The sequence below is a fragment of the Podarcis pityusensis genome, assembly GCF_964106645.2.
Source record: "Podarcis pityusensis genome assembly, chromosome: 1".
In the NCBI taxonomy this organism is placed as follows: Eukaryota; Metazoa; Chordata; class Lepidosauria; order Squamata; family Lacertidae; genus Podarcis; species Podarcis pityusensis.
Window position 1 is genome coordinate 68069475 of NC_138028.1, and position 14430 is coordinate 68083904.

The 14430-nt window shown below is 41.2% G+C and overlaps 1 protein-coding gene across 14 annotated transcripts in view; it reads right to left on the reverse strand.

Annotated features, from left to right (window-relative positions):
* MICAL2 (microtubule associated monooxygenase, calponin and LIM domain containing 2) overlaps nt 1-14430 on the reverse strand; it is a 145767-nt gene that overhangs the window by 104842 nt on the left and 26495 nt on the right. For all 14 annotated transcript variants that reach the window (XR_013988069.1, XR_013988070.1, XR_013988071.1 and 11 more), the window contains exon 2: nt 9907-10264. Coding sequence is in view for 11 of the 14 variants with exons in the window: in XM_081011801.1 (XP_080867927.1) it covers nt 9907-10206 (300 nt within the window). In the remaining 3 variants the exon portion in view is untranslated. The remainder of the gene's footprint in view (nt 1-9906; nt 10265-14430) is intronic.

Sequence of the window (14430 nt, forward strand, 5' to 3'; positions counted from 1 at the left end):
CCCCATCTTGCTGAGATTTAGAGGGTGCAGAGGACGAGAGGAGAGGAGAGCAGGCATTGTTTCTCTGCACTGGCCCTCTTTATAGGAGGGAACTACAGATGTCAAGCACATCAGAGGCTGCACCTCAAGAGAACAAGAGCTGGGTCTGAGTGGAAGCTGTTCCCCATTTGCCATCCAGAGTGGTCTAGACATGATAGTTTCCTACTCCCCTGCAGGTATTTGAATATTCCAGTTTCATATACATAAATCCATAATTTGATATTCAGTACAAAGCTAAGCATCCTGAAAATCTCCTACTTCATTTTGAAATACAGGTTTCTAATCCTCATAGACTGCAAAGGTAAGTTTGAAACTATGTTGATTAATATTTTTCTAATCAACATTTGCATTACTGAACCTCCTTTTTATTTCCCTCGGGGAAAATCCTGAATTTTGCTGTTAATTTAGAAACCACTACCCAGAATGAAGCATGCATGCACAATCAAGCCTATTGTAAGCTTTCACACAATTGTGTCCCTTCACCCACAGAAGGCTTTTAGCTCTAGTGGAGTTTTCAGAGAATGGACGGGAAAGCGTTGCATTCTCACAAGTTGCCATCATTTGATACAACATTTATTGCACGATGGTAGACTACAGAAACTTGGGCAAACACTTTCTGGAGAGACTTCCAGCGTAAGTACTCAGTACCATCATGATAAAAGGCAATTACTTCACAGGATAAATTGAGACTTCCATGGAATTAACCCAGTTTGTTTCCAATGAACAGCAGCTGCTACAGCAACTAAAAAGGAGGCAGTTAAGCAATGCTTCAGTGAGAAGTCTCTAACCTCTGCCCTACAAGAGAGCTTTTTCATACTTTAACCCTATATGCAGAAATCAAAGAATTTTTGGCAAAAGTCTCTTCCAAAAGATTCATAAGACTTACTGTTCCTTCAGCTGATGCTTCTATTTTAGAACCTAAGCCAGTCGGTGGCAGACTCTGAATTATTATGAGTGAACTAAAATCCAATATAATTGCTTAATATAATGTGAGAGATAATTCAAGAATCTATTTTTACTTTTAAATATTACTAATACCAGCTGCGCATCAACTTTTCTTTGAAACACAATTAAACAAAAACAAATCTAACCAGATTCATCAACACATAACAGTGTTTGAATTCTAATTAGGGTATCAGACAACAAATCATTTACGTTCATAATCCTATTGAAAAGAAATAAATGAATCTGTTTCACGCATTTACAACTTGTTTCATACTTTATGAAACCTTTCCTGCCTGGACTGCCACCTTGCTTCTTGGAGATAAATCAAGCAACTACTACACAGGCCAAAATCACAAGCAGGCATACCTCTTAATGACTGTCATTTGCAGGTACAGGTATATCATGGGCACTGGGTGGAATTCAACATCACACTATCTGCACAAGTGTATCAGTTTGCCAGGCCCAATAACATTCCCCTTGCATGCTGTTCTGGGGGAGTTCTCCTGAACAACAACCCCCTCCCAGCCAATTTCAGGAGGTGCAAGTGAATGGGAGAAGGAGAGAAGGGAATCCCCACAAGGGCTTCTGCTGACAGGGTTCATTAGGTGAATCCCACCCACAGAATTTTAAACATTATCCTCTCACACAATGAAACAAATGTGATAATCCGAGCCACGGGGGGGGGGGGGGGATCAGAATTCCACAATACTACCTTTAATTTACTCTAACAACATGTCCAGGCTATAAAGGTGTTTACACAGTAACACAGTTACACAGTTACACAGTAACACAGTTACACAGTTACACAGTAGAATTAGTACTGCAACTACTGTATATGCATTTCAAAATGGGAAGTATAAAAGAGTGGCATGGCTCATTCAGAGAACTAAAGCAACATGAAGGGAAAGCTTTGGCTGAGCAAGTAGCAGCATCTATGTGACAAGAATGCTAGCACGGATAGGTTTCTGTTACAGTTGTTCAACAGAATCTGTGATCTGGACCTTGTCTGAATTCTCTCCAGCACAAGAATGAGTTTTCAAAGCTCTACTGCAAGACTGTCCGAAATACTAGTTACAGTGGTACCTCGGGTTAAGTTCTTAATTCGTTCCAGAGGTCCGTTCTTAACCTGAAACTGTTCTTAACCTGAAGCACCACTTTAGCTAATGGGGCCTCCTGCTGCTGCTGCTGCACCACTGGAGCCCAATTGCTGTTCTTATCCTGAAGCAAAGTTCTTAACCTGAAGCACTATTTCTGGGTTAGCGGAGTCTGTAACCTGAAGCGTATGTAACCTGAAGCGTATGTAACCCGAGGTACCCCGTACAATAAGTTAAATGTTACAAAATAACAAAGCAACACATTGCAAACAAGCAATGCGGTTTGGTCCTCTATGCAGTTCAGTAAACTTTCCTCTCTCTGGTCCCTGAGAGAGACCCTAAGCTTCTTCAGAACCTTTAAGCAATTGCTGCTGCTGCAGCAGCTGCTGCTACTACATCTCCAACAAGCAGACACAGCTTCTTAACTTTCAGCTTCCTTCTGTGCAAGCTCTGCACTTCCTGTTTCCGAGTCATCAGGTAGCTTAACTCATTGTAATGGAAAAATCCCAGCCTTCTCTGACGCTTTGGCCAGAGTGAAACTTTTTTGCTTAAGGTAATCTTCTCTTTCTAGCATTCCAAATAGAATGAATTCAAGCAGGCATTTTAGGTACATTTAAACTTACAACTTTTAAGAGTTTCCTCCAACTGTGTTAACATACGAACAACGGAGAAACCATTCGGATCAGACCAAAGGCCTATCTAGCCCAGCATCCTGTTTTCCACAGTGTCCAACTATATCTCACACCTAGGATAGGAGCACTTTCCGCAGCCATACTGCCATCATGACTACCAGCCACTGATAGCCTGATTTTCCATATTAATAATCCAGAAGCATTAGCCTTCAATTGGGGTTCCAGGGGAAGGTTCTGCAGCAACCCTTCAGGGATGTAGGGTCTAATTATCCATATGCTGTAAGGCCTGAGCATACCTTTTCCCTCCCAAAGGAGAATTTTTGTAAGACAAAGGGCATTTTGATATGTGGTTATTCAAAGAGTTCCAGTAGGTTACAATTAAACAACTGTAAAAAGAGAAAAAGTAGATCTGTACAAGGATCACAATATATGTAGTAGCACTGAAACTCTTATATCACCTAGGTGTGCAGAAGCAACATCCTTTTTTTGTCACAAGACTACTTAAAGTGGCATAAGAAATGCTGAGGCAGGTCAGACAGGTTTAAATCAAAGACTGGCACTCCTAGTTATTACAACATCCTTTGCCTTCCAGAAAATGACTGGACACAGAGAGGGAAAGCCTGTCAAAAGGGTTAAGGAGAACAGAGCAGTAATAGCTTCACTAGTGAATCGCTTTTCAGCCTTTGAGCTAAGGTCAAGTGCAGTGAATTCTCATACTTGACATGGATGCTACTGATTGAGAACATACTTTGAACATGAAAAAGAAGTAGACTTTTTACAGAAGTAACAGCTCTGCTTCATTGAAACCCTTCTCTAACTTTCTATTTCTATCCAAAACAACTCCACCTGATTCCCAAGCACATTTACTTTTGAAGAATCACTTTCTGCCATAAATATAATTTGGTCCATTCTTTTGAAGGGAAACACTTACCATACAAGACGTTTCAGCATGTTGCCATAGTAAGAAACACAACTCAGATCTAAGTCATGGTTTATATATGATAATGAGTGAGCCTGAGTTCTACTCTATGCACTAGGAGAGAAAGTTTCTGCTTTTACATTGGTACAAACCACAGTTACTTATTTTCAGTGGACTCAAGGAACTATAGTTTGTTCTAACCACACTTTTTAAACCTTGTTTTAACTATTGGTCCAGCAAGAAACTTCCCTCATCATTTACTCATTATAATCAAGACAAACTGCATTTATCCCACCTCCCCAGTCTCAGAGTTTTACCCCACATGATACATTGCTGTCCCATCTCCACTACTGACTTCTCATTCATCACCTGACCTTGCTGTGTCTCCCTTCTAGAAAGAATGTGTTTTCTATGTAACACCTGGTAGATGGTGTTTTGATGTTCAAAAATCAACCCCACTTATTCTATTTTTTAAAAACCCTGAAAAAAAGTTAGCTGAACTGTCTGAAACCATAGCCAACTGCCTCACAGAATCAGAGTTGGTAGGATATAAATTATATACTTACAAAGCATCTGTGCTATGCATGATCTACAGTGGTCTCGTTACGCAATAATCAAATGCCAGAAAAAACTGCTCTCACTGATGTTATTTAACCTAATTTAATGCTTTAAAACAATATGTACCAAGAGTCTAATACATCACTCCATTTTCAGAAAATTGAGTCTCCTATGTATCCTTTCATCACCGATACTTGTCAAAACAAGAACTAGCTCCTTAAAAAAAACACCCCAATGCATGAAAACTAAGCCACAAGCCAATCTAAACACAAAAAAATGAAATGTGGTGTGATTTTGTTCTTCTGCAAACATTTTTGTTCAAATGACTTAACAGCCTTTCTATCTACCAACCGCCAAAAATGAAAATATATAGAGATACAGAACAAAAGGTGTGCTTAGATAATCTCAGTTATAAAAGCCAGTCATACCAACATCTCAGTTATAAAACACCAACTGTAAGGTCCAATCATACCAACATCTCTCAAACAAGTCTCTTTTTAACAGTGTGCTGCTAGATTTGAATCATGACCTAAAAAGTTACCAAGACATTATCCTACCAAGCCCAGAAATGCTTCAATTTATGTTTTCACTTTGTTGTGAGAAAGAATCTCAAACTTGAGTCAAATCATTGTTGAGACAGGTCATTCTCTAGTTGGCTAGGACAGTGGTTTATGGTACCAGTGTGTCGTGGCACCCTGGGGTGCCTTGAATGATGGTCAGGGGTGCCATAGGCAATACTGGCCACTGTCCCTTTCCTTCCCTCCTTCCTCTGATACCCTCTCACATCTCTACCTCCCAATGCCTTGCAAAGCTGTTTATTGCAGCAGCCCTGGCTATAATCTCCACAGGTGAATGGTGCCTCTGTGAGGCACCTCTCTTGGGGGGGGGGCGCTTAGAGGTCAGGGACAGAAACAGCAGCTGCCTGGAGGACTCCCAAGCAGAGGGGAGATGAAAGGATGCTAAGGGAACACACCACAAGGGAAGGTGTTCAAAAAAGGGTGAGAGGCTGCCAGCTCTGCAGGGAAGGAGTGACATAACTGGGCTCCCGAGCCCCACAGGGGTACTGCAGAAAGAATGTAGTTGGTCAAGGGAGCCATGGACGCAAACAGGTTGAAAACCTCTGAGTTCTAAGTTCTGAGTTTCCTACCACATCACATCCCTCTAAAATAGGCTGTTTTCCAGCCTACTTATTGGCCATTACATTCTGCTCCACTATTGAGCATCATGGCATCTCCTGCCTGAAATTAACCCTTGATGCTATACAATGCTTCCTGTTGCTTGAGCTCCTTCACTAAACATCTTGCTTTACTCCTTACTAAGCACTTCATAGCTTGCTGTCAGCAATATATAGTGCGGATGGTTTCAACTTCACTCTTGAGATACCAACCCCCTTTTATTTTCTGCTGAGTGAAATAGGTTTCTTCCTAAAATAATGTTATCAAAAACTGTTTGTTGCTTTACTAAAACCTTTAATAAAAGCATAAAGAAAACATGGATTGAAGCCTTGTTAGTCATGCCACACTTCAGCACCATACTACTCTAGCCAATATAGGGAGTAGGTTATGGCACCTAAAGTCCAAAAGTACAGTGGTACCTCGGGTTAAGAACTTAATTCGTTCCGGGGGTCCGTTCTTAACCTGAAACTGTTCTTAACCTGAGAAACCACTTTAGCTAATGGGGCCTCCAGCTGCCGCCACGCCACCGCCGCCATGCAATTTCTATTCTCATCCTGAAGCAAAGTTCTTAACCTGAGGTACTATTTCTGGGTATGCAAAGTCTGTAACCTGAAGCATCTGTAACCCGAGGTACCACTGTATAAAAGGAATATTTAGTGGAGGCAGCCAAACGAAAAATTAAGGTATCCACTTGGTGGCAGGAGTGAAGCTAAGTAGGAATGGTTTGTTTATCTAGTTCCCTTGGCTCTCTTCCCTCTCAAAAGGCAGACTACAGATGTGCTGTCATACCAGTATTTTAAAATGTGACAACACTTTTATATTACCTGGATAGAGAGAAAAAAGGCATGCCTATATGAAATCCCAATTATACATTGATAACCAAAGATTCTTAAAAGTTGCAAATTAAAGCAAGGAAGCCAAAAGGAACAAGAAATAATATATTGCCTTTAACAGCTGTGTTCTGGGACTAGTTCAACAGCACCAGTTTTTCATAGAAGCACCAAGCTAATGCCACTGTTATTCTCAGAACATCTTACTTTGCTTTATCATTCTGGATGATGTTCGGCCTGGACAAACAGAGTTGACTTTTTCCGCTCCACTGCAAAGCATGTTCATCAATGTTGTTGTTATTTTTAAAGTCACCCGCCTTCACATTTCCTGTGAAGTTAAGCCAGGGCTTTGCCCTAGTCATTTTCACAGAACTGAAGGGTCACCTCTATACAGTCACAGATCACAATGGCCTGAGACAGCACAGCAGAAGTTAAAACTAGCATACCAACTCCAGACATCTGGAATTCCCTCAGTAGCACAGCATGCCTGTTACTTGTCTCACCCCACCACTAGTGAAAGGGAGAAGGAATGAAATTGCCAGCACTAATCAGGACAACACTTATAAGAAGTCCCCTCACTTCTTTCCACTCTTCATCTGGCAGGATCAACAACAGCCTGCCTAGACCTTGTCAGGAAAGATCAGCTCCAACCAGAATCACATAATCAAAAAAAGTCTTCTTTTATACACACACCTCAGCTAACCTTCTTGAAAAGTAATTAATGTTAAAGAAAAATTACCACAATGAAATAACTGAGGACAGCTTACTTTTCCCCTGGCACAGCAGTTCTAATTGTTCAGCATGACAAAAAGGCCTGAGTAATAATCAGGTGGATGGAAGAAATGTTACGAGATCAGCATAGAATTAATTGTACTAGCAGACAGACATGAGTAAGCTCTGCTTGCCACCTAGTTTGGTTTGGAAAGTAATCTACATACTCTTCCTACATACTCTTCCTTACTCAGGATATGAGTAATTCAGTGAAGCATCATCTCATAAAAGCCATGATAAAATTGAAGTGTTCTGTGGGACCATCCAGATAGTACCTACCTCCCCTGTACCCTACACATAGTCTTCCTGAATCAAGAAATGTAATGGGCCTGAGTATGATATGAAGACACATGAGGCCATCAACTTGCTGAAGCTAAGCAGGCTCATGCAGGCTGCATGAAGAGGAAAGGAAGGGCAAGTCTCTTTAGGCAAATGGAAGTCTACTGCACAAATGTGATGACCCAGGGGTAGGCAACCTAAGGCCCGGGGGCCGGATGCAGCCCAATTACCTTCTCAATCTGGTCTGCGAATGGTCTGGGAATCAACGTGTTTTTACATGAGTAGAATGTGTCCTTTTATTTAAAATGCATCTCTGGATTATTTGTGGGGCATAGGAATTGGTTCATTATTATTTTTCAAAATATAGTCCGGCCCACCACATGGTATGAGGGATGGTGGACCGGCCCACGGCTGAAAAAGGTTGCTGACCCCTGTAGATGACCCATTGTCAAGTTAGTAAACTATGAAACCTTCAGGAAGCTATCAACTAAACCATCCACAAACTGTAAGGCTAAGTGAGCTAAGTGAGAAGAGCATTTACATTCAATGCAGAAAACCCAGCTTCAATTCTACGTAGGGCTGAGAATGTCCCCAGTGTGAAACCCTGGAAAACCACTGCAAGTCAGGGTAGACAATACTGAGCAGTTAGCTCAGCTGGTTAGAGTGTGGTGATGATCATGACAATGTCACAGGTCTGCATATTTCTGCATTGCAGGGGGTTGGACTAGATGACCCTTGGGGTCCCTTCCAACTCTACAATTCTATGATTCTATGAGCTAGAAGGACCAAGGGGGTTTGACTCAGTTTAACGCAGCTTTCTATGTTCCTGAGAACTCCTCCTGGTTTTGGCATTGCTTGGACAGACAGCTAAAAACTTTACATTTTGTCTGACAAGTTATCAGTTTTCAAGAGACTTTTCAGATGTGAGGCTTAAAGCTATCATTGCTGCTTCGGCTTGCAATGCCAGGAAAAAAGCCTCAGTAGTTAATACAAGTGAGCGCTCTGTTTCCATTTCTACTTTTTCCTCTGTATTGACACAAACATGCACCTTTGAGCTTCTCTTTATGTTTTCTCTCTAGCACAAAGCCTGAAGCGTAATTTTTATAGTATAATTTTATTGCCCTAATGTTAATACTTGGAAGATGCTTAACATACATTGGATAGTATCATAGTATCAAAAGGTAGGTTAGACTGAGACTTGACTTTGCAGAAGACCACACAGATCTTCATGGCACTGCAAGGATTTGAACTGGGCTTTTCCACACTGGGCCAGAGTCACTGACTCTTGAACCCACAGTGAGACTCATTCCCTGTTAATATGCAAATACATTCCATCCCATTTCTGAAAGCCCACCAGCTTCCCTGCAATTACTCCTATACTGGCAAGTCATTTTACCATGATGGATCTATTAAGGTGCTAGTTCACAGGCTGGTACGTTTAACCTCCCAAAAACAGCATGACGTCAAAGTAATCACTGGGGAGTTGCTCTTGTCTGGATGCGCTTCCTATCATTCATGTGCCATAGATATATTTTCACAGCAGACTATGAATCATAAGCAAGGAATGCTTGCTAGATAGCCACAGTAAGCCTGCAGTCCATAGCCAGTGTTTTCATTTGCATTCCCCAGATTAAGCATTTTCATATATTCAGGCTGCTTACACCGATAAGCAGTAAAAACAAATCTGGGTCATTTATGGGCTAGTTTAAGTGACAGATACAGCTAATATATTAGCCAACATTGTGCTTGTTTCATTTATTCATATTCTGTCCACTGCTCTCATTCTCCACCCCTGCCCCCTAGTATCATGAAGAGCCATTCCTCAGGGGGAAATGGGACAATCCCATATTCACTGCTCAGAGCTCGAGGACATATATTATACAAATACAATAATAAACAAAGTCCTGCAAATTACAGAAGGATGCTGAATGAAATATAAAGCTTAATAGACTGAAAGGCCTACCCAATCCCCCAGAGGCTCAGCCTTTTGACAAGATGCTTCCTTTAGGCTGTGATACAAACCCACTGACAACTTCCTGTTAGGCCAACTAGCAGAAACTGCAGGGATGCTGTGGGTTATCAGCCAGATGAGTTTCCCACACTCCTTCCTCTCCTGGCTTTGATTTGAATGAAGTAACACATGCAGATAAGCCTCTTCGAAAGAGGAATAGATGAGGCAACCATAGACAGGCACATTCGATTTTAATTCATCACAAACTTAAGTGTTAAATTGTCACATTCTTGTGGTTGCATTTTGCTTCACCACTGTAAAGATTAATTAGAAACACACATATAAAAATATAAATATCCGATGATGAAAGACAAATGCACACAACCTGTAGATTATGGCAGACTATGGATATGAACTGGCAGTGGGGACTTCTGATATGACTACCTGCAAGGGGAGATAAGCCAATGAACATTCCAAAAACATACGAAGATGAGGGAAGTGATCCAAAAATAGACCATAAAAAGCATGAACTATATGCTGGTCATCACAGGGGGGGAGTAATTAAAGCAGTCAACAGATCCAGTGACAGTTGCACACTTCCAAATTGTGGCTACCAGGCACAATTTGAAACTTGAACAGCACAGCATTGACATGGAAAAAGCAAGGATCCAACTTTCAAAACATAGCATCAGAATTAAAGTCTATGATCTTACCTTGGTGTTCACACAAGATTTCCCACGCTTATATTCCTTATGGCTTGCTCTTTTATCTAGCTTGTTCCACAAGGCTTTGGCCTTCCAACTGGTCACCTTTGATTTAAGTTTTGTATAAAAGTTCCTGTTGTCCAAAGGATCTAGTTCAAGTTGACGAGTGAGGATATTAAAGGCCTGGATTGTACCTTTGCATGTTGAGGCTTGGACAAAGTTTTCAAATATTTGGCCAGCTTGGCTATATTTCTCATCGTCCTTTTCCCCCATGTTCCAAGTAGTAAAAGAAGAATATCCTAATGGCATGCTCTTAGGCTGGGGTTCAGCTGAAATATGCTATCAGGTTTTCACAAGCATGTAACACCTAGGAAGAGACAGATATAGGTCAAGTTAGTGCCACCTTAGGACAAGATTCAAATCCTTACAAACTACAGGTTAAGAAGCCTGAGGGATACAAAGCACATTGTGGGAATAAGCTACGGACCTTGGGGGACAAACACTTCTGAATAACTGAACACAGTAGTTTTCAGCAAATTGTGTATCCTATGTAAAGCGGAATTCCCAAATAAAATGCTTCTGCTCTGTTTTACTTATAACCAGCTACTTTTGCAAACGGGTTGAGCTCCCATTGCTCAGTCCCTGCTCCTGTCAACCTAGCAGTTCGAAAGCACGTCAAAGTGCTAGATAAATAGGCACCGCTCCGGCGGGAAGGTAAACGGTGTTTCCGTGAGCTGCTATGGTTCTCCAGAAGCGGCTTAGTCATGCTGGCCACATGACCTGGAAGATGTACACTGGCTCCCTCGGCCAGTAAAGCAAGATGAGTGCCGCAACCCCAGAGTCATCCGCGACTGGACCTAATGGTCAGGTGTCCCTTTAATTTACTTTTGCAAAGCTGCAATAGAAAGGATGGCAGATATACCTTCTTCAGTGACAACCTATTGCTTCTTTCCCACTCTCCTAGAGCGCGGTTTTCAAAATGTCCTTAGCATTTGTTACTATCAGCTCACCCAGTATTTTTCTTACTTTAAGGGTTGTAAGCATACTGACCCTTCAAACTGTGAAAATTGAGATTCTCAGGATTTCATCAAGCAGTATCTGAGCAATATGTTTAATTTAACAACAATTAACTGATGCTCAGGATACACTTGCTGATCAGTTGTATAGTTTCTTGCAAGACAGCAGGAACAGCAACAAGTGAAGGTGCTGCTTGACTTTCCCCTTCCTACCCTTTGTGTCTTCAAAATTACCCCCAAAGTTATTTCACACAAAACCAAAATCTTCTGAGTTCCCAAACAAGCTATGCTGTTGCCAAAATACACATCCTCGGGAAACATCACATTAAAAGCGGGGAACAATCTTTATAGGCTCTCTTCAGAAGGTGGCAATCGCAATGGTTTCCCTCACCTTCTCATTCTGTACTGAATTGGCTGTACTGTTTTAGAAGTACATGTAAGGTTACAACTTAATAGGGCAAAGTACAGTCTAGTCACATCAGACATTAACTCATGGTTAAGTGTTTCAAAGGTCAAGAACTTGTGTTTCACTAACCATTTGTAACATCCAACCTGTTAGAGGATTTGGGTTAATATAGGATTATTCGTCCAACACCCACCCACACCCAGATGTATTATGCACAATGCATTCTTGAGGCATCCTTTTTTGCACAATTTATTTGGATAGACAACAGTGTTTATGAAGGATGCTCACTCTGCACTATGACAAAATAAATTCCTGTTCCCTTTCCACCAGGCTGTTTATTCTAGTACGTGATTCTCCTTTGCATTGATACCCTACATCTGTAAAGCTGTCTGAGCCTAAGGCATAAATAAAATTCCTGCCCAGAACAGAAGATCACAAAAGTGAAGCTCCTCAGTATTTTTAAGTATTTTTAGGGAATTGTTTCTGTCAAGCTCAGATGATTAACAGAACTTTTTTAAAGGTCTGATGTGACATGTATATTTCTGCTGAATATTTATTACTCAATTTATTCACTACTTTTTAATGAAAATATATATTTTTTTGTGGCTGAGCATCCCAATGAGATAATCCTCATGTCACATATTGCAACTGCTTCAATTATACCCATAATCTCATCTTTTAGCAACATTGTCCAACAGTACCATAATGTTTTTTTAGCAATGCTGCCCAGGAGGAACAAAGAGGACTTCTATTTTGGAACGCAGTATTTAATCTGTCACAGGGCAAATTATTCTGCCTGATCAATCCTTGGTGCTTCTAAAGATCCTATCTTCTTAGAAGCAAAAGTTGATTCATTGGGAGTTGGTCACATTACCTCACTGCAACTCATTTAGCAGTTGCTGGTAATTGGAAAATGTGGATTTTCTATCAAAGATTGGCTTGGAAATTTTTTAGAGCATGGCCTTACTGAAGAGACTTGCTTATCAAAGCCATGTTGTGAGAGATAAATTTATCTCAGAAGAGATAAATTTCAGCTTATCTGGGGGCTTTCATATCCTATATAAAAAAGGATGGGATCCTGTTGCAACCTCTAGTGAGTCAAGTCATGAAGTAGAAGGGGGTTATAAGGTGCTATTTGGTAATTCTATACTTGACATTCTCATGAATGGTACTTTATTCTGCTTGGTCAGATTTTTTTATGTTGTACATTCATAAATATAAAACTTTAATTAAAATCAACTTTTAAAAAAAGAATTAAGAAGTGGATAAAAGGCATTGCCAAATAATTGCACTGAAACAGAGCAGTCAAAGTATAAAATCTCTCTCCCTACACTGGTAATATTGCTAGACATTTCTTACCTCACTACGGTCAATGTGATGCCTTCCAAATGTTGTTGGACTCCCCCAACTCCCATCAGCAACAGCAAGCACGATCACTGGCCAAGAATGATGGAAGATAAAGTCCAGCAACATCTGGAGGGCATCAAATTGGTGCCTGCAGATTACTTGTGCAAGATGGTTCTTCATTCATTACAGAACATGAGCTCCACCAAACAACCTCCCCTCTTCCTAGAGTCTCCGCAGCCCCCTATTATTTTATCTGTACTCACCAGAGAATTCTAATCCATCACTCTCCCAGCTCATAATATTAACTATACTTTATTCAGCAATGCAAAAGAAAATGCACAAGATTGCTGCCCCATTACTATAATGGATTCTAATTTCAAAATCACAAAAATGCTTGATATTGTGCTTGGATTTGAAGTTGAGAGAAGGAGAGGCAAATGGTCTTATATGATTGCAATACTTTACAAAAATGAAGGGGATACGCACACACGACACATTTGCTACCAAAACATAAACTGGATGTTGTATTACGTGATGGAAAGCTTTCAGTCTCCATCAAGCCATTCAGTGTGACAAGAACATCAGTGTGCATCTAACAACCATGGTTTCGGTAAGTCTCAATTTCGTCCTATTTCAGAACAGTGCTTCTGCACGGACAAATTATGAGTGGCCGTAACAAGTATCTCTTCCCACCCTGCTCTGCTCTGTGGGGTACACACAACTGCATTCAGCATGTCACACTGTTACGATTCCTCATGAGCTCCTGCGCAGCCCATTTGCCTAGGACTCCTTAACTACCCAAATGAAGAAAAGCTGGAGAGGCTTATGGAAGGTGCAAACAGGTTTATCCTCACAATAGCCTGCTGCGTTGACCACTCATATGCACACACTGTGGAAAAAGAGGGAAAGAGGAACAGGGATTTGTTTGTGCCTGCTGGAGAGCCTTCTGTGCATAGGTACTTCCAAAAGGATTGGATTGAAACTTCTTTTTTCCTAAGGCTTTGAGTTAGTATTATCAGGAGCAACGACAGAACCTCTGTAGAAACTGTTGCTTTGGCCTTTCTCCATCACCTCTTTCTTTCAAAATGATGAGCTGCTATTCTTCTTCTTAACACAGTGTTTATAATACAGTAAGCAAAGCTTTGCAAGCAAGTCAGCAACCCTTCTGAAAAGATCATTTCTCTTGCTCGGCACTTTGCACAGCCGTGCGCTGCAAGCTAGTGCTTATATTCTGCAATACTATGGTAATTTACCTTGCATTTCTTACAGCACATATGTTTTAGGCCATCTATTTCCTTTTATTTTTGAGGCTAATTCTTTGGGTGCAGGGACCTCTCTATGTTATGGTTGAACAAAACCTAGTAGGCAATCCATGGCACTCCCAGTTAACAGGATCAGGTAGTGGAAGGGGAGAGACCCTGGAGAGTTGCTTCCTGAAAGCAGAAGATACTGGGCTAGATGGACCAATGGTCTGAGCAGGCATAGTAAGGAAGTTTCCCAACGGATCTTAAGCATTTTGCCATTTCCCCTGCACTGCTCTAGTTGTGCAGGAACTCATTAGTCCATACAGAGCACCTTGAGCAGTGGTGGCCAACTTGGTACTCTCCAAATGCTGTTGGATTCCAACTCCCATCAGCCCCAACCAGCATAGCCAATGGTTAGGGATGCTGGGAGTTGTAGGCTGGTGCTAGACAGTCTGCCAATGTCTAAAAGTAGAAAGTCACATGGGTTCAGCTGTTTCAAGGAAAGACACCTCCCAGGTTT